The sequence below is a fragment of the Monodelphis domestica genome, chromosome 1 (assembly GCF_027887165.1).
Source record: "Monodelphis domestica isolate mMonDom1 chromosome 1, mMonDom1.pri, whole genome shotgun sequence".
NCBI classification, from domain to species: Eukaryota; Metazoa; Chordata; class Mammalia; order Didelphimorphia; family Didelphidae; genus Monodelphis; species Monodelphis domestica.
Window position 1 is genome coordinate 111,030,504 of NC_077227.1, and position 21,310 is coordinate 111,051,813.

The 21,310-nt window shown below is 39.5% G+C and overlaps 1 protein-coding gene across 2 annotated transcripts in view; it reads right to left on the reverse strand.

The window, feature by feature from the left end:
* Positions 1–21,310, reverse strand: part of SORCS3 (sortilin related VPS10 domain containing receptor 3) — a 724,209-nt gene that overhangs the window by 528,013 nt on the left and 174,886 nt on the right. For both annotated transcript variants that reach the window (XM_007479197.2, XM_056804235.1), the window contains one exon: positions 12,202–12,269. In XM_007479197.2, the coding sequence (XP_007479259.2) occupies positions 12,202–12,269 (68 nt within the window). The remainder of the gene's footprint in view (positions 1–12,201; positions 12,270–21,310) is intronic.

The window sequence follows — 21,310 nt, forward strand, 5'->3', positions numbered from 1 at the left end:
GAAGATGGGAGGTCAAATCTAGTCTCAGATTTCTAGCGGTATGACCCTGGGCAAGTCACTTAATCCCTACTACCGAGCCCTCACTGCTCTTCTGCCTTGGAACCAATACATATTATTGATTCTAAGATAAAACGTATGGGTTATTTAAAAAAGAAAGTTATTGTAGCAGCCCAGAAAAGAGGTGATGAGAGCATGTACTAGGTCAGGGCACATACGAGTGGAAAGAAGTAGACAGATGTTATGGAGGAGAGGGTCAAGCTTTGCTTTCCTCTTGTTCTCCTAGGGGCAACATACGATACGAGTCCAGCTGTTGTTCTAATTATCACTAAGTGATGAGTCTTGCCAGTTCTTGTTAATGTCTTTTACAACACTTATGGCACGCAAGTTACCACTGTGGACATACTATGGCTCACCTATGCCCACTACCCATGTTTCCATTATGCTTTGGATTATTTGTCATTTAACATTGTTCTAGGATCACAGTATCAAGTGATTTAAAGTCATTTAACATAACCAGGAGACTCATGATATTATGGAAATGGGAAGTTTGGAATCATTGAAAGTTCAGTACAGTTTTCTAAATGTAATTCAGCCTAAATCCTTTCTCCAGTCCTGGACTGAGTTTTGACTGTCCATCTGCAGCCTCTCTCTAAGATGTACATATTGATGGAGTAACCTAGCAGGCTGTCCATTCTGCTGAATGTCATCATTTTGGCAATATGAATTTTTCATCCAGCTTTATTTTTCCACTGTGGACGGTTAGACTAATCACTTTTGCATTGCTGTGGATATCCCTGAGATGGCTTTGTATCATTCTGGGGCTTGATCCAATTAGTACAATGTCATCTTCTCTTGTTTGGATGTCTTCCATGACACCAGTAAATACCTTAGGTGAGCCAAATATTTCCCTGCTTTAGATCGTCATTTGATATCAAAAGGATCATTATCAGAGATTTAAAGCTAGAAGGAACCTTAGAGGTTATTTCATCCCACCCTTTCATTTTATAGATAAGGAAATTGAGACCTAAAGATTGAAAGCACCTTGCCCTGTCAGTTGTCCAGCCAAGTTCTCTCCACTTTCATATCTCTCATAGTCTTATCTAGTTTTAAGGCAAGCTTACAAAACATGTCACAGATAAGACATAAGCCTAGGCAGAGCCTTTAAGGTTATATTTTGTTTTACTGAATCAAGTGATTTAAAAAAAAATTACAAACAAGAAACATATCCAGGTCTCCTATGCCCTCTTCCAAACATCTTAAGTTTGTTGTACAACTTCTGTAAAGGATTGGGAAATCACTGTCATCCAATAATTTACCATTCCTGATTTGTCTATTTGCAAGATTCTAAACAGGACCTGTGTTACTTCTTCATGAAAGCACAAGCACTAAGTCTGTTGGAAATCAAAGTCTCTTCAACTGTGACAGATGAAAAAAGGGGGAATTAGAGGTCTCTATCAGCAAAGATTTCTTGAATCTCTACTAAATTAACCCTAAAGTCATATTCAGCCTTTTTACTCTTGCTTACCTCTACTGATCTCCAATCACTTGCTAATTCTTCTCTCATGACTTATCTTCTACATGTCTTCTTCTTTCCACTGACACAGTCACTAACCTTGACTATTGCAATAGCCTCCAAATTTCCAGTTTCTCACCTTTTCTGGTCACTCATTGGGTAATTGCCAAAATAGCCTTCTTAAAGTACATTTGACCATCATTCCTCTGTTGGGGAACTTTTAGTGGCTCCCAGCTGTCTCTAAGATAAATACATATTCTCTAGCATGGCACTGAAAACTCTTCACAAATTGACTCATGATTCACTTTCTTTTCATTGGCTTCCTTGCTGTTCCTAGACTTCAGTATTCCATTTCCTAGATCTAAGTCTTTTTTTGTCATCTCCTATTCCTAAATTGCATTCCCTCCCAAACTATTCCTCTTAAAATATTTAGTTTCACCACCTTCTTCTCCTTAAAATATCTAGTCTCATCTTGGGTGATAACCCCTAGAGGAAGTCTTTTTGGATTCTCCTAGTTTTTAGTATTCTCATTTCCCAAATTATCATGTATAACTTTTCTATTTATAAGTGGTATCATACCCCACCTCACTTCAAGGTATGCTTCTTTAGGTCAAGAACTATTGGGGGGGTGCTTTTTTCCTTTGTACTCCTGGTGCCTGAAGTAGTACTTTATAACATTTAGTGGGCACCTAATGAATGCTTTTTGGATTGGATAAATATAAGACACCATGTCACCCTAAAGGAACTCATAGGCTGAACTGAGATGAGATCTACAAAAAAAGTGGTTAACATATAGTATAAGTCTGCCACTGATTTTACTCTTATCTGAACTCATAGTTTGACTCCTTCCTCTGAACATTTAATTATAGACTTTTAAAACTTTCTAAACTTTTCTCATGAGTTCCAATCTTATCTTTTCCAGCTAGACTGTAAGCTTCTAAAGGACACAGACTGTATCTTCTTCTCTGCTACAATGATGGAGAGCAGAAAACAGAAGCTTGATGTCCCCTGATAATCTATAAGCTAAATGAGGACAGCTACTGTATCTTTTACCTCAGGCTGAGTACATAGGAGCTATTCAATAAACATTTGTTGAAATGAATTCTTCAGGCCATATTTATAAGTGAGCATTCCTTCAGGCTAAAACCCAGCAGCAAACTCTTACAGTCCTGAAGGCAGTATTTCCTTATTTGCTGTATACCGGTATCATACCACTCTTCAGGATCCAACAACATATGAAGAGACTAAAGAATAGAATGAAAAGCTTTTAATTAGGAGTCTCATTACCCCTCCCCATCCACTCCCAAAATACCATTCTAATCTGCGGCTTTATTTGTGTGAATTTGCTTTGATTCAGTCAGAATTCCACTAAGGAATAGGGGCAGACAGATGTAGAAGGGAATACATACATAAATCATGAGTGTCATTAGAATCTGTAAACTAATATCTTCTGGGAAGTCTTGGCAATTATTATCAGGGTTTGGTTGGCAAACAAAAAATTAATAAATCAGAAAGGTCTCCATTTTCTAAAATCCAGCCTCTCACAGAAAGGTCATTGACAGAACAATTAAGGGAGACAAACAAACCATCCTGGCCCCCAGCAGCAGCTTCAGAAGCAAGAGATGATCACATAGTAGAGGGATGGGAGGAGGGAGGCTAACCACTCAAGAGAAAGGGAGTTAACTGCTAGGAGGGTAGGAAGTGGAGGAAAAAATGTAAACTTGGTAACAATGGTGAGTACCTCAGTATCCCCTGTACTCTTCAGATCTGAGGATGAGTGGGGTCGGAAGAGGCTGAGGGCTGGTGCCTGTTTATGAGATAATACTTGAACTACAATAGGTGTAACTAAGAAGTGTGGAGAGAGAAGGCACAGAGGAAAAAGAACTGAAGAAGGGGACATCTGGTCCGTTTTAATTTCCCTATATATATATATATATATATATATGTATATATATATATATATTATTGAAAATGACATATATCCTAAGCATTCAGTTGAGGACTCCCTTCCTAGAGAACAGGTCGGATCATTTCACTTCCCTGCTCAGAAAGTTCCATTTGCTCCCTTGAAGATCAAATCTAGCTTTCATTTTGCTGCTGAAAATCCTTCAACAATCTGGCTCCAACCTTCTCTTCCAAGATTATAACACATTACTTAAACATTTTTAAAACAATTCAAACAGGTCTTCTTGCCATTCGTTTCAAATGACATTCCATCTCCAGGCACCATTAATTTGCCCAAGCTAACTCCAATGCTTAGAATACCCTCATCCCCTTCTCATCTCTGCCTTTTAGAATCCCTAATTTCCTCCAAAGTTCTCCTCAGATGCCACCTCCTAGAGCATGATAAATCTTCACTGTCACTCCCAACTGCTAATGCTTCCCCACTCATTATCTTGTATGTATTTTGTATGTTCTTATATGTATGTATTTTTCTTTTGATAGAATCTAAGTTCCTAGAGGGCAGAAACTGTTTCATATTTGTGTGTCCCCAGTGCTTGACTTATAGCAACTGGCAATGAATCAATACTTGCTAATAAACAATTAGTTGTTACAGAACAAATGCATTATGGCCAGTTTAGCAGGCAATGAATTTATGCAAAGCAAATACAATTTAAAACATTCTTCCCTTACAAATTAAGAGATGTGTTCCTGTAGAAATACCGAACCCCAAAACTGACTTGAAACGTTTTAACTAGAAATGACAAAGCAGACGTAATGGGTGATTAGAACCTATCTTGAATTTTGTAGCACCTCCCAAAGTCTGGTATCAACTCCAGTCTATGCCATTTTGCCAAACTCTAATACAAAAGAATATCTTTTATGTCTGTTGAAACCTCTGACTTCATACTCACTTCCTGAGCCTAGCTCTTCCTCTTTCTGGTAGGATGCTTAAAATTGCTAATAGTCAGTTAATAAGTATCTATTAAGTGTCTACTGTGTGCCAGGCCTTGTGCTAAATGTTGGGGATACAAAGAAAAGAGCCCCTGCTCTCAGGCATCTCTTAATATAATAGGGAAGAAAGTAAGCATGCAGATATGTATCAGTAAACTATGTACAGGACAAGTAGGAAATAATTAACAGAGGCAAGGACCTGGGATTAAAAAGAGTTGGGAAAGGGACAGCTAGGTGGCTCAGTGTATTGAGAGTCAGGCTTGGAGACAGGAAGTTCTGGGTTCAAATCAGACCTGTTTAAGTCACTTAACCCCCATGTCCTACCTCATATCATATTCTTCTACCTTGGAACCAATATACAGTATTTATTCTAAGACAAGTTAAGGGTTAAAAAAAAGAATTATGAGGAAAGTGATTTTTTTGTTATAATACAACATATATTAAATGAAAAATTAGTATCATTTATAGTATCTTAAGATTAGTCACCTTTGAATGGGAACTTCCTTTCCAGTACTTTGAGATCTACAAGATGCATCTCAAAAATTTACTACTATAGAAAATGAAAGTGACTAAGTAACTTGGTTCAAGATTATACAAGTGTCCCAGTGGCAACCTAGATCTATTGCCATAGAATCATGAACACGAAGAGGGCTGACTAGCTTATTTAACCATTTATCCGTTCTGTTTCCAAGGTGAGACCTATGGTCATTCTTTCACAGATATGTATGCCAACTCTTCAGGTATACTGTTGGGTCTCTTGGGGTTCTACTGACTCTCTCTAGTCACCACTGGAGCAGCAGAATACTCCTACTAGGTGTTGAAGCTAAGCATCACAAAGAAGGGACCAGAAACTCTACTTCTTGCTTAAGCTTAGTGGAGCAGAAGCTACTCATTTTCCTCAGGACAAACACTATGAGAACCAAAAACTAGGTCCTCTTCTTTGCTATCTATCACCTTTGCATTGCCAATCACCCCAGCTCACTGGAATTACATGCTGTATTGGCACTGAGCTTGAACCGATTTTGCACTATGGCTGTCTATTAGAACCACACGATCTGAAGGACTCTGCCCAGGATACTCCTGTGTCCTTTTTTCATTGTGTGAGCTCCATGTGCCCTTTCCTGGATTCATGTCTCAGGAGATGGCTGTTTTATCATTTCTGACCCCAGATGGTCTAAGTGAATGGTCAGCGGTTGGCAGTCATTGATCAATCAACAAGCAGTTATTAAACATTTACCATTCACTGGGCACTAGGGATAAACAGAAAAGAGAAGCTTGCAATCTATTAGGAAAGGTAATAAGTATGTAAATAGGCAAATACAAGATACATTCAGAGTAGATGGAAGGCAACCTTAGAGTGGAAGTCTCCAGCACCTTGAGAAGAGGGGTTTTGTGATTCTGGAGCTGCTGACAGAGTTAGACTCTGTAACAAAAATTGGTGCACCAATTCTACTGTGACAGAGTGACCTTAAACTTCATCTTGGCTTGGGATTAGGATGAATAAATGAATACATAATTGAGTCAGCCCTCTTCCTGTAAAGGAAAAGAAAATCCCTTTGTCCCATTACTATGAGAGTTACTCTGCGAGGTGTCAGAAAGAACAATATTAGCAACGTGGACATCCTTGTGTTATTTTATACCTTAAAACAGTCTTTAGAGAAGAATGTCTATTTGGAAGTGACAGTTCTCTGAATTATTAATCCTGTGAGGAAAATAATTATATCATATTCTAACTGGGCTAAGACATGTCACCTGGTCTTGGCAGCTGCTGCCTCAGGCATTCCTATAATACTATAAATTGAAGAAAAATAACCAAGCTCAATGACCCCTTGGTTAAGCATGAAAGGTGAGTGAAATTTCACCTACTCTTCTCCATATGCTGGGTTATTAAAAAAACAACAAAACTGTTTCAGGGAAGAATTGTAAATGGAAATCATACTTGCCAAAACTGGAAGGAAGAAGGGTGTGGGGCAGGGATAACTAGAGATATGTAACCACTTTGAGGACATGATAGGAAAACAGGAAACTTCAAGGGAGAAACCAAATATGCTTTGAAGGCCATAACATGTCTCCTAGCTTCAAGAGGGCCCAGGAGAGAGATAAGATCACAATGGAGGGCAGTGAATTGAGAGTCAGGAGCTCCTGAGTTCCAGTTTGGCTTCAAACACTTCCTAGCTGTGTGACCCTGGGCAAGTCACTTAAACCCCATTGCCTAGCTCTTACCACTCTTCTGCCTTGGAGCCAATACACAGTATTGACTCAAAGACAGAAGATAAAGGTTTTTTTATAAAGATCATAGTGGAGTCATAGATCTGTTATGAGGGATTATGAGAATTTAGGAATTTTCTAGGGAGAAACCAAGAATGGTGTGAAGACTACAATATATTCCCTTGATTTAAGAGACCAAAAAGAAGACAACGATCTTATAGTAAAGGAGACCTAAATTCCACACAAGGAGAAACTGTGGCAGGATCAAAGTCCTGGTCCAATGCTATCTAATAAGAACAAATGTAGCTTCCCCCAAGCATCTCAGTCCATAGTGATATCTTCAGTCTCTGAGCTCCTTTCCACTTGATGCCCAAGTTCCTGGTCCTATGCCTTAAACCTCATACTATTAGTTATCAAGGTACAGGCATGGATGAGGTGGGGATGTTCTCCCTCCCTATTTAGATTATAAACTCCTTGGGGGAAGGGATCAAATCACCTATTCTCAATAGGGATTAGCATAAATTCTCACACACTGAAGACAGCCAAGAAATGTCTATTGACTAATAGGCTCCTGGCTAATCAAAGCACCAATTTCCCAGTCTTGCTCTGACCTTGTCCTTTGTGGGATCATAATACAACTGCTGAATTTATTACCCCTCAAAATTGCTCCTTCCCCTACTTGTACAGATATATATATATATATATATATATATTTATATATAAAGAGTTGATATATATATATGTATATATATATATATATATATTTACTCTTTTTGGGGTGGCAAAGAATTGAAAATTAAGGGAATGTCTATCAACTAGGGAATGGTTAAGCAAATTGTGGTATGGTGGTGATGGAATACTACTGTACTATAAGTAATTATGAGCAGGATGATTTCAGAAAAAGCTGGAAAGACCTACATGAACTGATGCAGAGTGAAATAAACAGAACCAGGAAAATATTGTACACACAATAACAGCAATATTGTATGATGATCAACAATGACTTAGCTATTCTCAGCAAAACAATGATCCATAATAATTCTGAAGGACTTATGACAAAGAATGTTATTAACCTCCAGAGAAAGAACTGTTGGAATCAGAATGCTGATCAAAGTATACTATTTTTCCCTTTAGTGTGTGTTTTATTTTGGAGTTTTGGTTTTATATGAGTATTCACATATAATAGTGACCAGTATGGAAGTCTGTTTTTCATGATAATATACTTATAACCCAGATCAAATTATTTACCATCTACAGGAAGGGGGAGGGTAAAAGGGAAAAAGGGAGAAAATTTGGATCTTAAAATCTCAGAAAACATGTTGAAAATTGCTATTTCATGTAATTGGGGAAATAAAATATATTTCAATTGCCTTCTCCAAGTTTAGACATGGACTCCAAAGACATTTTCCCCCTGATGATTCCACAATCCTGTCTTTAAACTTGCCTTTCCCCTATATTATTAACTCACTCTTGGCCCTGGCACAGGTTATTTACACATAATAAATGCTTAGTGAAAGTCCGGATTTGCCAAGGATTTGCATCTTGGTTTCACCTTTCCATTTTGTGGTCTATTTGCTCTATACATATATAACATTTCTGTCTTATAAGTTCCTGGGTCTGTAAAAGTCTACCAAGCACTCAGCAGGAAACTGCAACTAATTAGCTGAGGCCTCACTTCCTTGAAGTCTACAGACTACTCAAACCTTTACTAATCAACTAGGACCTTAAGAGTTAGAAAGGAGGCCGGCTAGTGTCAACTGTACCTGAATTTGAACCCATTCTACAGCCCAACAAGTGGCCGATTAGCTTTCAGTTAAAAATCTTCTAGAGAAGAGGGGAACCCACTTACTCCCAAGACAATGCATTCCACTTTGGAACAGCTTCAACCATTAGAAAACTTTATCTCATTGTCAGCCTAACTCTCTTCATATGCAATTGCTATCTGTTGTTCATGGTTCTGTCTTCTGGGGCTAAGAACAAGTCTACTCTTTCTCTATATCATAGCTTTCAAATATTTGATGACAGTTATTGTAGTCTCTGAAGTCTCTTTTCAGGGAAAATATCCTGAGATCCTTTCAAGTGATTTTTTAATGGTATATTGTCAAGATTCTTCATCATCCTGATTTCCCTCCTCTGGATGTTTTCAGTCTTTTAAAATGCCCTTCCTAAAATACTTTATCCAAAACTTAACATAGAAGTCTGGGAGTTATTTGCATAGAGTAGAGGACAGTGGAACCTCTAGTTGTAGATACTAGTTCTATTAATGCAGGCTAAGATTACATAAGTTTGGGGGGGGGGCTTCCAGATTGCATCATTGAATCATACTAGGCTTGCAGTCCTCAAATACCTCCATGAATTTCTCTTCAGAAGAACTCTTTCTCTATAGATAGATAGATAGATAGATAGATAGATAGATAGAGATAGAGATTCTCTTTTCCCTTGCCTGCCCTCTGCTGTAAGGATAATTTAGGGTCGTGACCTAATCTAAATTTAATTTTTGGTCACCAGGGGATATCCCAAATAAAAATACCCAAGTCAGTTTGGAAATATATAGTGGTTTAATCAATATATAGGGAAGAAATCAAGGAGAAGAGAGAGAAAGAGGGTATAGGATTTCTCCTGCCTGGCCTGTGCCAGGGGGAGTTCAAAATCCTCTGCCACAAGGTTTCTGAAGAAGCTTAGAGGCTTCTAAGTGGATAGTGATTGGAAGGTAAAAGAGAAAGAATCAGCCTAAACTCCGAGAGATCTCAGAGAAGACACCTCACCAAACTAGGTTACTAGGCTTCCTCCAGTATGATATCAAGGAAAACTCACTGCTAAAAACTGGACAATAGCAGCCGCCACACCAAGATGCCAACATGCTCAGTCAGCTGCCGCCAACCACCTCTCCACTGTCAAAGAAGCCTGAGAGAGGAAGTGACGTGAAATATATAGACGGTTTTACATCACTTTCCTGTGTCTCACATGTACCAATGATATCTTAGGCTTGACTTAGGACAGCCTAGGAGTCTGTCAGTTGTTTCTAATTTGTCATTTGCTAGCATATGTCTGTCATAGGCCATCCTCCTAAATACTTAATCCTTAAGTATGGGTGTAGACATTCCTGATTTTGTTAGACTAAGTAGGGTGGAGCAATCTAAAGTTCACAATTTCCTGATTTTTGTTAGACTATGTAGGGTGGAATAATCTAAAGTTCACATTGCCCATGCACTATTTACATTGGTCAAACTGGACTGCTCTTAGCTGTCATGTGAGTCTCTGGCCTCTTCTACTTTCAAACCTCCAAACCTTGGTCCTGACAGATTCCCATACTTTAGAACAATTTTCTAATCTCCATTTGCTATGCCTCTTGGTTATTTAGACCTTCACATCATTTTGAAACCTAGTTCTGGTCCTACTTCCTCTAAGACTAGATAGACCAGGATGTGGAATCACATTTTTCCCAAATAAAATGAACACAAATTACACTATGTTTGCCCATTAATCCTCCCTCACTTCAGAAGCTCAGTCATTAATATTTACATCACTATTATTTCTTAGACTAATGACCATGCTCCTTTTATATCTTTCAAAGGACCTAGTAAGCTCCAGGTTTCCAAGAAGCTCATAAGGTTTCTCTCTGATAATGAAAATACCTCCTCTAGTAATCTCTAGTCCTATCTGTCATCAAACCTGGGAACAGATTTCGTAATTCAAGGTCACTCTTCCATGTTCCTATAATTGCCTGGTGGATTCCTCTGAGAACTATGGACAGTTTTTCCTTGGGTCCCAGGAGATATTGCAGTTTTGGAATTGAGACAAGAGTTATGGGTTTATTTCATTATTTATGCAGAGGAAACATCACAATCTTATCCTGGCACCATTTATACTTGTTAGGTCCAAAATGAAAATTTTTAGAAGCTTAAATATCCTGGAAAATACATGGTAAACAAGAAACAAGCTCTTACCTGTTAGCCAACAATGAGGCTACTGATGTTTTTGGAGACTCTCACAACCAAAGAGATTTGAGACATTCCAGAGATACAGAAGAACAATAGCATGGTTCTGAACAATTAAGCCATAAACAATGGATAGTACTTTGTACTTATTTCTCCCCAAGAAAGGAGATCCTGGCCACCCACTCTTCTGTAACCAAATAGGCAGGAAAGAGGGCATCTAGACACAACACAGATTCCTTGGATAGAGTCATGGTTTTAAGGCTTAAATCCAGGAATACAGGGAATAACAATATTTTTAACCCAACGACCTGAGCCAATGACCCAATGACCATCATCCTGAGAAGCAGCCTCTATGGAGATATAACCTGATTATTGTTCCTGCAGGTACTACAGTCACAGCTATGGAAAACTCATAAAGGAAAAGTCTTGCCACCATAATCCATGGCACTGTTTTATCAATTTAAATGGATTAAAATAGGTAAAACTTTATCAATGGAAGTGACATTAAGGAAGAGACATTAATATCTGCTTTGCCACTACACACTAAGGGCAATGCAAGTCCATATGATTTGCCAATGAAACTTTCCATGTGTGTCCTCTCTCCCATTTGGATATGAACTCTGAGCAGGAACTGTCTTACTCTTTTATTTGTATCCCAAGCACTTAGCATAGGATTTTGCAAATAATTTTGCACAAATTTTTGTCCATTCATTCAATTTCCTGGCTTTTTATTCTCTCTGATTCTATGAGGACAGGGACCATATCTTCCCCTTCCCCTGTCTCCTTCTGAACATAAGCCACAAGTCTAAGCACAAAGGTAAGCATTAATAACTGTTAATTAAATGATCCCGTGCATGAATAAATGAAAATCGTAATGGCATACATCACAATTGAGGAAATGCCGATCTATTTACAGTAGGGCTTAGCAACACATTAAAACAGAAGCCAATTCAGCCTTGTTTACCTGAAATATATTCAGTCTATAAAAGCACAAAGTGAAGAAGTCCAGCACTCCTCTCAGAATCCCAGGATAAGAGGCTAAATTTAGCTACTATAGGTTGTCAGCCCACACAAAGCTAGTCTCCCATTTATCCTAATAGGATCAAGCATGTTTTTTTTTTCCAGGAGAGTCTGTATTGCCTTTATTTCCCCCCAAAGGTGGGACTATGTAACCCCATCAGAATATGGGTAACCTTGAGGATGGTGATAATGTCCACCCTCAAATCATGACCTCCTCAAGGACCTGTTCCAATCATGCTGAGAATAGGATCCAATCAGACCTAGAGATCTCGGACAACAGATTGCTTAACTCCCAATTCCCCTGCATGGCACCCTCCTCCTCCAAGAGTTCTGTCCATAATGGGCTCATTCAGTGATACCGTCTGACTACCCCCACTGCCAGCATCTTCATTCTCTTGTAGAAGGGACCTGAATCCATCAGCTCTCATCTTAAGATGAGATGGCCCAGAAAAAAAACAAATAACTAGCAGATTCTATTGCTTGACATTCTACTAGTTGCTGGATTTGCAGGTCCTACCAGCCCTCCTCTCTTCCCCGGTTCAGGGTTCTCTGGATCGCTGCCCAGGTGCTAAGCAGAGGGATTTACAAGAGCTAAGTCAGAGAAGTTCATAACCATTAAGGGCTTACCTCCAAAGTGAGCTCTCCGTCACGCTGCCCAGGTTGAAGTCATAGAGCTTGGTCAGAATCAGTATCACCTGCAGGGGGAGGGGAAGAGGGAAAAGGAAAGATACAGGAGAGAGGCTTCCTTTAGATTGTGTAACAATATATAATGCATCTCTGATCCCCCTAGAGGAGGATTTAACATTTATCCATTAAAGTTGAGGGTATTATAGGATCAAGCAGGGGGGAAAAAAAAGAAATCATTAATTTAATGCATCCCTGTAACTGCTTGCATTTATTTTAATCCCAGTGATGCTTTGCATCTGAAACCAAACATGCCAACAGGAATTAATTGGGCATTGTCAGCCTGTTTCTCCACATCTGTACTTCTTCAAGGTCAGAAACAAAGCTGGGCTAGCTTCGTTCTCTAAGCTGGACACCTGGAGATAATGGAATACAGTTTTCTTTCTAGCTGAAGTGCCTCCAACTAACTAAAAAAGTTGAATGAGTACCCATATTCCTAACCCCTGCATTGTCTGTAACAGGGTTTGATGTTGATGATGAGCTGAGTGTATCAAAGGAAATGTTCCTTTAGCTCTATAATTCCTTCTCGACCTTAATCAGATGCCAGAATGATTATTATTTTATTTTTTTGAAAATTTTATTTAGAACATTATTCCTTGGTTACAAGAGTCATATTTATTTCCCTCTCTCCCCTTTCCCCACCCCTTCCCACAGCCAACCCATTTCCACTGGATTTTACATGTGTCCTTGATCAGAACCTATTTCCATGTTGTTGATGTTTGCACTAGGATGATCATTTAGTCTACATCCCCAACCATATCCCCCTCTATCCATGTAATCAAGCAGTTGTTTTTCTTTGGTGTTTCTGCTCCTACACTTTTTCCTCTAGATGTGGATTGCCAGAATGATTATTAAAACAATCATCCATCATTCTCTAATTCCATTGGTGTAAAAGTCCATTCCCATTCCCACATCAGACAGGCTGTTTTCATCATGTACATATATATATTTTCAATAACATAGATATTGACTGCCCCTCAAAAACACCAACAACTGTTCCTCAACTTACTCCTCTACCACACCTCAGCCACAAAGGTGATAATATCATTAGTCTTGCCATCACATACAAAAGTAACATTTCCATATTCAAAAATTTAAAAATCCCTTTATCCAACCATATTCTATTGGATTTTCACCTATTTTGAATTCCTAGCCTCCTCATGGGTTTGTCCATTGTGCCCTGCTAAGACTTGGATCATTCCCCACCATTTGACATCTTTGTTCCTACCCACATGCTGCAGAACAAAAGTGAGAAAAAAATCACACAACTATTCATCCTGGGTCCACTACAAATCTGTTTTGGACAACCTCAGCTTGGTCCTCACTGCTGCTAGGCAATCCTTCTATATCTGCCCTATCAACCCACTTTCCACAGTGCCTCTTTTAAACCTTTCATTCTTCCTCAAACCTCCCATGGTTTCCCCTTCCTCCACCATCTCAGTTAAGAATTCTGCCTCATATTTTACAGAAAAAAAAATGAGGTCATTTTCTGTGAGCTCTCTCTTCTCCTCCCCTTTTCCCTATCACTCATCAGCCATCTACCACTATTTCTCCTTCAAGAACTCTTTCTCATGATAACATGGCCTTACTCTTTATCAAGGATAATACTCCTACTGGCTCAAGAAATCTTCTTTGATGCCATCTTGTCACTCTCTACTCTATAGATCATTTTCAATCTCTTTCTGTCTTTGGACTAATTTCCAAATGCCTACAAAGATGCCTATGTCTCCCTCATCCTGAAAAAGACACTTACTTGATCCTTTCATCCTCACTCTCATCCTATATATCTTCTGCTCTTCATAGCTAAAATCCTTGAAATGGCTACCATTAGTGCTTCCATTTTCTCCTCTCTCAACTCTTTTTTCTAATCCCTTGACAATGAAACTTCCAACCCTGTCATTCCACCATAGATGTCTTTCGGGGTTCTGTTCTAGACCCTCTTTTCTTCCCTCTATGTTCTATTTCATTTGGTAAGCTTATTGGCTCCCATGGATTTAATTATCATCTCTCTACTGACAATTCCCAAACTACTAGTCCAGTCCCAAACTCTACTGACCTCCAATATTATCTCTAATTGCCTTTCAGACATCTAAAACTGGATGTCCTATAGAAACTTAAACTAAGCATGTCCAAAACAGAACTCATGATCATTCCCTCTAAACCCTCCCCTACTCCTATCTTCCTATTATTGAGGAGGGCAACACTATCCTTCCAGCCTTTCAGGCTTGAAATCTAGATGTTATCTTCAACTTCTTATCATCTTCCCCCTCCAATATCCAAACTGTTACCAAGGCCTTTTGACTTTACCTCTGCAACATCTCTCCAATACACCTTCTTCTCTTCCCTGACACTGCCAATATCTTGATGCAGACTCTCATCATCTTACACCAGTACCCTTGCAATAGCCTTCTGGTAGGTCTGTCTGCCTCAAGACTCTCCCCAATCCTCAATCACTCCAATCTATCCTCCAATCAGGCAATAAAGTAATCTTCCTAAAGCAGAAGTCTGATCATATCATTTCCCTATTTTCCTCTAGGATCAAATGCAAAATCCTGTTTGACATTCAAAGCCCTTCATAATCTAGACCCTTCCTACCTTTCTGGACTTCTTACACTTAACTCCATAGCACATACCCTTTAATCTAGTGATACTGACCTCCTTGCTGTTCCACAAACAAGACAGTTCACCTCTCAGCTCAAGGCATTTTTTTCTGGCTGTCCCCCAAGCATGGAAAGCCTACCTGGCTTTTCCTGGTTTCCTATAAGTCCCAATAAATATCTCAGCATTTCCTAACTCCTCTTAATTCTAATGCCTTCCTAAATGTTTGTTATTTCCCATTTATCCTACATATCTTATATGACATCCTATTTATCCCGTATGTTGCTTTACTTGTATATATCTATTTCCATATTGTCTCTCCCATTAGATTGTGAGGCTCTTTGAGAGCAAGGACTTTGTTTTGCCTCTTTTTTTCAGCCCCAGCAATTAGCACTGTGTCTGGTATATATTTGGTGCTTAATAAATGTTTATCAATTACCTGCCTACAACCATTCAGCATCATATTTCTGTCTCAAGATATACCTTGAAAGCATGGATGCCAACCATCCTAAAAAGCATCATGAAGAGGTTTGGCACAATAGTTCCAGTGGAAGTTTTCTGACTTACCCTTATGAGCTCCCAAACCCATCTGCTTGCTGGGAGTGAGTCCTTGCTATATGAGTAGGCAGCAGCTTCGGTGCATATGAATGCACAAGCCTCCAAGCACATGCACCTGAATCGATTTTAATCAAAACACAGGTGCCTAATATACTTCGCCAGTCTGCACGTGTGATAATCCAGTTACACATAATTGTGTTTATCTAAATTTAATGCACAACTCATTGCACTTTTCTCTTCTCCTTCCTCTGCCACAATTTAACTTCCTCTAGTTCATTTAAACCTCACCCATTAAACTCTTTTTGAGATAATGAATATTTGGCTCTGGAGATGGGACTTTCCATTCTAGGTATCCATTTAAGATTAAAGAAAAATAATCAGACACTCTATTGAGCATTTTTATGGCACTTAAATGGTGACAAAACATTCCATGAAGAGATTTATGGACCACTTTCCCTGTCCAGTACCACAGGGGGTCGGTTTACATAGGCACCATTCCCACACACAGATAAAGCAAAAACTACAGAAAGTTGTCCCAAGTTATCCAAGGTCAAAGAAAGACTGGCATGTGCCAAGCCTTTGCATTGTCACCTAAGAATTGTCTATTACAATCCTTTCACTCTGCCTTGAGCAGGAAACCAGGACAGAATGTGCCCGGAATAGAAGTACTGTATGATCCACTTGGTCTCTGGGATTCCAAACCTCTTTCTACTAGCCCATTCTGGCTACCTGAAGGGACTTGGTCCATGGAAATGTGGTGTATCTCCTAAGTGTAGAGAACTAATCTGGGTCTTGCTATTGAGAGTTGTGACCTAGGTCCCATGCCAAGATGCAAAGACTCTATCTCACAGTGGCATAGAAGTCAAGCCTGACATCTATGGACATCTTCACCACACACCCCAGTGACACCAATCCCAATGCCCTGGGGCAAATGGGTGCTTTGGTGTAATGGAAAGCATTGGACTTGTTATCAGGACACTTGGTTTCCTAATTCTACCTCCAGCGTGTACTAGTTCACCATCTGCAAGTCGCATGATCTCTCTGAGTTTTACTGTCTTCATCTATAAGGTGGGGTGGTGGTAATAAAACCAAGAGTCTCTACATCAATTCAATAAATACTTATCTAGCCCCTACTATGTGCCAGGCACTGTACTAAGAGCTGGAGATATAGAAAGAGGCAGAAGACAATGCCTGTCCTTAAGGAACTTACAATCTTAACAGGGGAGGCAATATGCAAACACATACAAACAAATCAAGCTACATACAAGATAAAAAAGAAATAATTAAAATAATTAAAAGCACTGAAATTAAGAGGCATTGAGGAATACTTCTTGTAAAAGGTAAGATTTTAGTTGGGACTTAAAGGAAGCAAGGGAGGTCAGTAGCCAAAAGGGATATGGGAGAGCATTCCAAGCAAGGAGCACAGCCAAGAGGATTATTGTGAGAATCAAATAAAATTATTTATGGATAAACATTAGCTTTTATTTTCCAGAGCTATTGCCATTCAGAGACAGAGGACAATAAAAGACAGAATCACAGAACATCTGCTGAAAAATTTATTTTGTAGATGATCTAATTGAATCATCTTGTTTTTCTGATGGGGAAAGTGAGGTCCAGAGAAGTCACTTAGTCAGGGTCACATTACAAATTAGCAAAGCTGAGACAAGGAGAGGGATCTTCTGATTCCCAGTTCAAAGTTCTTTATCATACACCACATTGCTTCAATACTAAAAACTGTTTCTGTATTCCTATATCAGTACCAAGGCTTTCCATCTGCATGTCATTCTGAGTCTTCAAAGGTGTGCCATACTTTCAAGTGCCCCCACTTTAGAAACAGGGTTGGGGTGGAGAAAGGAGAAGAAAGGAAAAGAAAAACTATAGAAAAAAATCTCTTTGTTCCCAGGAGAAAAGGCCAAGGCCAGCAAACTCAGGGGGCTTAGCATTCATCTTGCAGCCTCTCTTCCCCTGTAGTCTAGGAGAATGAGGAAATTAATTTAGCTGTGAAGAGATGATAATGTAACCTTTAGGCATAAGACATGTTGTGTGTGGCAAACAAACAGAGGAAGAGGAGGGGCAGCCCTTGCCAGCAAGGGCTTCACTCATTGAGCAGACAGGTTGAGCCACCTGGGATTTCAGATGGAAGAAGGGAAAAAGAAAAGCCAACCCAGCCTGAAATTAGGATACCAGCCTGATGAGTCCCCAAGATGCAATGCTTTTATTGACAACATATGAGAGAGCTAGAATCAGTGTACACCTCTCATAAAACTCCTATGGATGCACCTGACAGGTGTCCAAGGGTATGGGCTCAGCGTGAATCTAGGAATACAACACAGCTACCCTTTCTTCTCTGACTTCACATCCACACTTCCATCCTGGCCCCCAAAGATTCTAACTAGGGAGAAGAGAAAAGGAAAAGCAGCTATGTTCTAGACCAGGAGGGCTTCTGGGGATGGCCAAAACAACTAGGGAGGACCAGCCTCTGTCTCCAAGAAAAGTGAAGTCATAAAGGTTTGTCTTTGACTCCCTGTGCCTTCCCTTCCCCTGCTGTCTTTCCAAGATTCTCTTTTTCCCACCTAGCAGATGTAAACCTTAAAATTTCTTAGACTTATAAATGTTGGAAATTTCACCATTGGGAAATTTCATACTTGAAAAATTTCCTACTGATAGTCTATTGGAATGTGAACCCCCTTGGCATGGGAGGGTCTTTCTTCTCCCTACTTAAGATTACTTTAGGACAGAAACCTTTTGCTGAACAATGGAAAGGGCTTTGACCTATGCTTAAGCATAGAACAGGAAGTTCTTTGAGTCATGATTGATTTTAGAATTGATACAATAGAGATACTTGGAATGACAGAACCAGGTCTTAGAACTTCCAATCTCCACCCTACTCAGGGTAACAGGATTTAGGAAGGGCTGCAGCAAAGGATCAAGATTTAATTATTTGAGAATATGACCTTCAACAGACATGTGCAAAGGGGCAGACCTCTGGGCGGTCCTGGGTTAAGCTAGAGCCACCATTGGCACAGGGAAGACATGGACAGTGATTGGTAGATGTGAGAACTGAGGGGAGGGAACTTGGATGGTTTCCTTAAAGATAGCGGGGTCTGAGGACTAGGGAGGTGGGAGAGGTTTTGCTCTAAGAGGTTGTGCTCTGAGAAGCTTGCTCTGAAGGAAGCTGGAGGTGGAGGCCCCTGAGACTGTTTCTCCATTTTGGTCACGTGAGTGATAGGGACTGATCTCTTTCCTTTGCCTCAGCTATCTAAGGGCTTGGGCCTTTTGGCCCAGCCTAAACAGAGGGGGTATTTAAGCCCTATTCCCTTCTCTCCCCTTGCTCTCTCTCTCTCTCTCTCTCTCTCTCTCTCTCTCTCTCTCTCTCTCTCTCTCATTCCTTTCTTCCTCCTGTTTGTAATTAAACTCCATAAAAGGTTGACTGCTGACTTGAGTTTTCATTTAGGAATTACATAGCTGAATTCCTTGGCAACCTTAAATTAATATATATCAGTCTTTTAAAGTGATTTCCTTGTCACACAGACCAGTTCTTAGCAAAAGGATTACTGGTTTGAACCCTCAGATTCTGAGTGATAACATCGCTCCAAATCTGAGAAAGCACCCTAGTCATGACAACTGAAAGCCCTCCTCCCTTAAATCATCTCTCATTTACATCAGAGGAGGTCAGTCATAAGATTAGTCCTAACTACCCACCCCTAACTGTCACCCCCTCTCTCTGATTACCTTGGTTTACCTGCTCCTTATTCCTAGAATGCTCTCCAGGCCCCATCTCTCTATTGCCCTCTCTATCTCAATCTTCTATTCCTTTTGAAATTTTATCAGTCCTTCAAGGCACAGATCAAATGCCATTTCTTCTCTGATACCACCCTATCCTACCACCATCCAGAAGTGAACTCCCCCTCCTCTGAATTCCCATTGCATTTTGTGACACTCATTCCAGTTTTCTTTGTATTCTATTTGTGTGCTTCTCCTAGTTCCTCTCCTAGAATACAGACTTCTTGGAAGGGAGACGAATATTTTACACAACCTGGTATCACCTAAAAGGCTTAGCATAGAGACTTGTATTAGTGAATGTATAATAAATGCTTGTTGAGTGAAAGAAATGTTAACCATAGATGACTTACTTAATGTTTTACCCTTCCCAGTAACATCTTTATTTCAAATTGAGGGAATGCCTTAACTTAAATTACAGAATTTCAGGTGACTGGTGTTAAATTAAAATTGTGGTTGGACTCTGAATATTTATATAGGTGGTTGCCAGGGATTTAATTTCTAAATCCCAAAATGAATTACTAAAGTAAATGGAATTTATGGTAGTTTATTTACAATAGAGGGAAGATATTAAGGAATGAGAGAGACAGAGACAGAGACAGAGACAGAGACAGAGACAGAGGCAGAGACAGAGACAGAGACAGAGACAAAGAGACAGAGAAAGAGAGACAGAGAGAGAGAGAGGAAACTCCAGCTTCCTCTGAGCCAGGTAGAAATACTAAGGCCCTAATCAGGGAAAAGAGTCTCAAGACGATGGGCCTTTCTCGGAGGTTACCTCCAAAAAAGGCAGGGTCACTAAGTCAGCCTTTCACTCACCAAAGGTGACCATCTAAATGGAAAGAAGTCTGGGTGTCTGTCTTCCAGTCGCTTCTCAAGGGTCTGTCTTCCAGTCTCTCCTTCGAGTCAGAGAACTCTTCGATCACCTCAAATCAAATATCAAAGATCTCTGAATGTCTTCTTCTGGCCTTTTGTCTTCTTTTTAAATATCTTTTTCTCTTGTGTCACCTCCTCTAAATTTCATGTCTACCAATCACAGCAGATGCAAATTTTCTCCAGGACTGCCCACTCTTTAGTTCATACCTTCTTTGGTTAGATTATATCTTAACACCTTTTTTGGTTAGTTCACCTTTTGTAGTTACTTAACACTTTTTTGTAGTTAAAATGGGTAGATCTACTTAAAATACTGATTAATCACCTTTTGGGGATTAATATCTAAAAATAGATTGTGGATTACAATTTAATCCTCACAATAAAGGAAGAGCTAAGTATCTTCATTGCTACAATCAGAGGATAGTTAAATCCAGTCTTCACACCCAGAACAATATATTTTTGGAAGGGGAGGTTCTATTGAACTCTTTAAACCAAAGGTTCTCAGCCTGGGATATGCTTTCCCTGAAGGGAGGGGAGGGGTTAGAAATTTATCAAAGAGATACAAGGAATAGTTGGTAAATCACTAAATTGCCCATAGTAAAATTAATTATTTTATTTGCATATGCATGGTAAACTCTAGAATTTATTTCCTTTCATATAGAATAGGATCTATAGGAAAGTTTATTGAAATCCAAAGGAGCAGGAATCCCTACTTTAAAGCATGTGACTGAAACTTCTATCTATTCTGTTTATGTTTAAAACCATCCTAGCCACCAGAAATATAGGCTTAGAGATCTCTCTCACCTCCTTTTAATGGGAATCATTCAACCAAATGCAAAAGGTTTGAATTCCTTCTAAGATCATCTTCCCCCAAAAGATTAATCAGACCTGGCCCCTTGCCAAAAGATTTCTATCCTGTCCCCCCTTAAAAAAAAGCCTCTGATACCTGAGCTGCTAAGGATCCTTCCAAAACAATAATCCCCATGGAGACCAGTGATATACAAAGCCAGACCCAGCTTCTAAATCTGTCTCTTCTGCTTGTCTCCAGGAGGAAGACATGGAAGCCTAAGGGAACTATTGTCCTACAAGAGGATGATACAAAATCTTCAAACTTGTAAATTATAGGAGAACACAAGAGTCTTCAAGCACATTAGCAACATCATGACCTTTTGTACCCATAAAATTTTACTATAAGGGAAAATCACTCTAGTTCATTAAGTGTGCCTGAATATATTTTAGGTTTTAA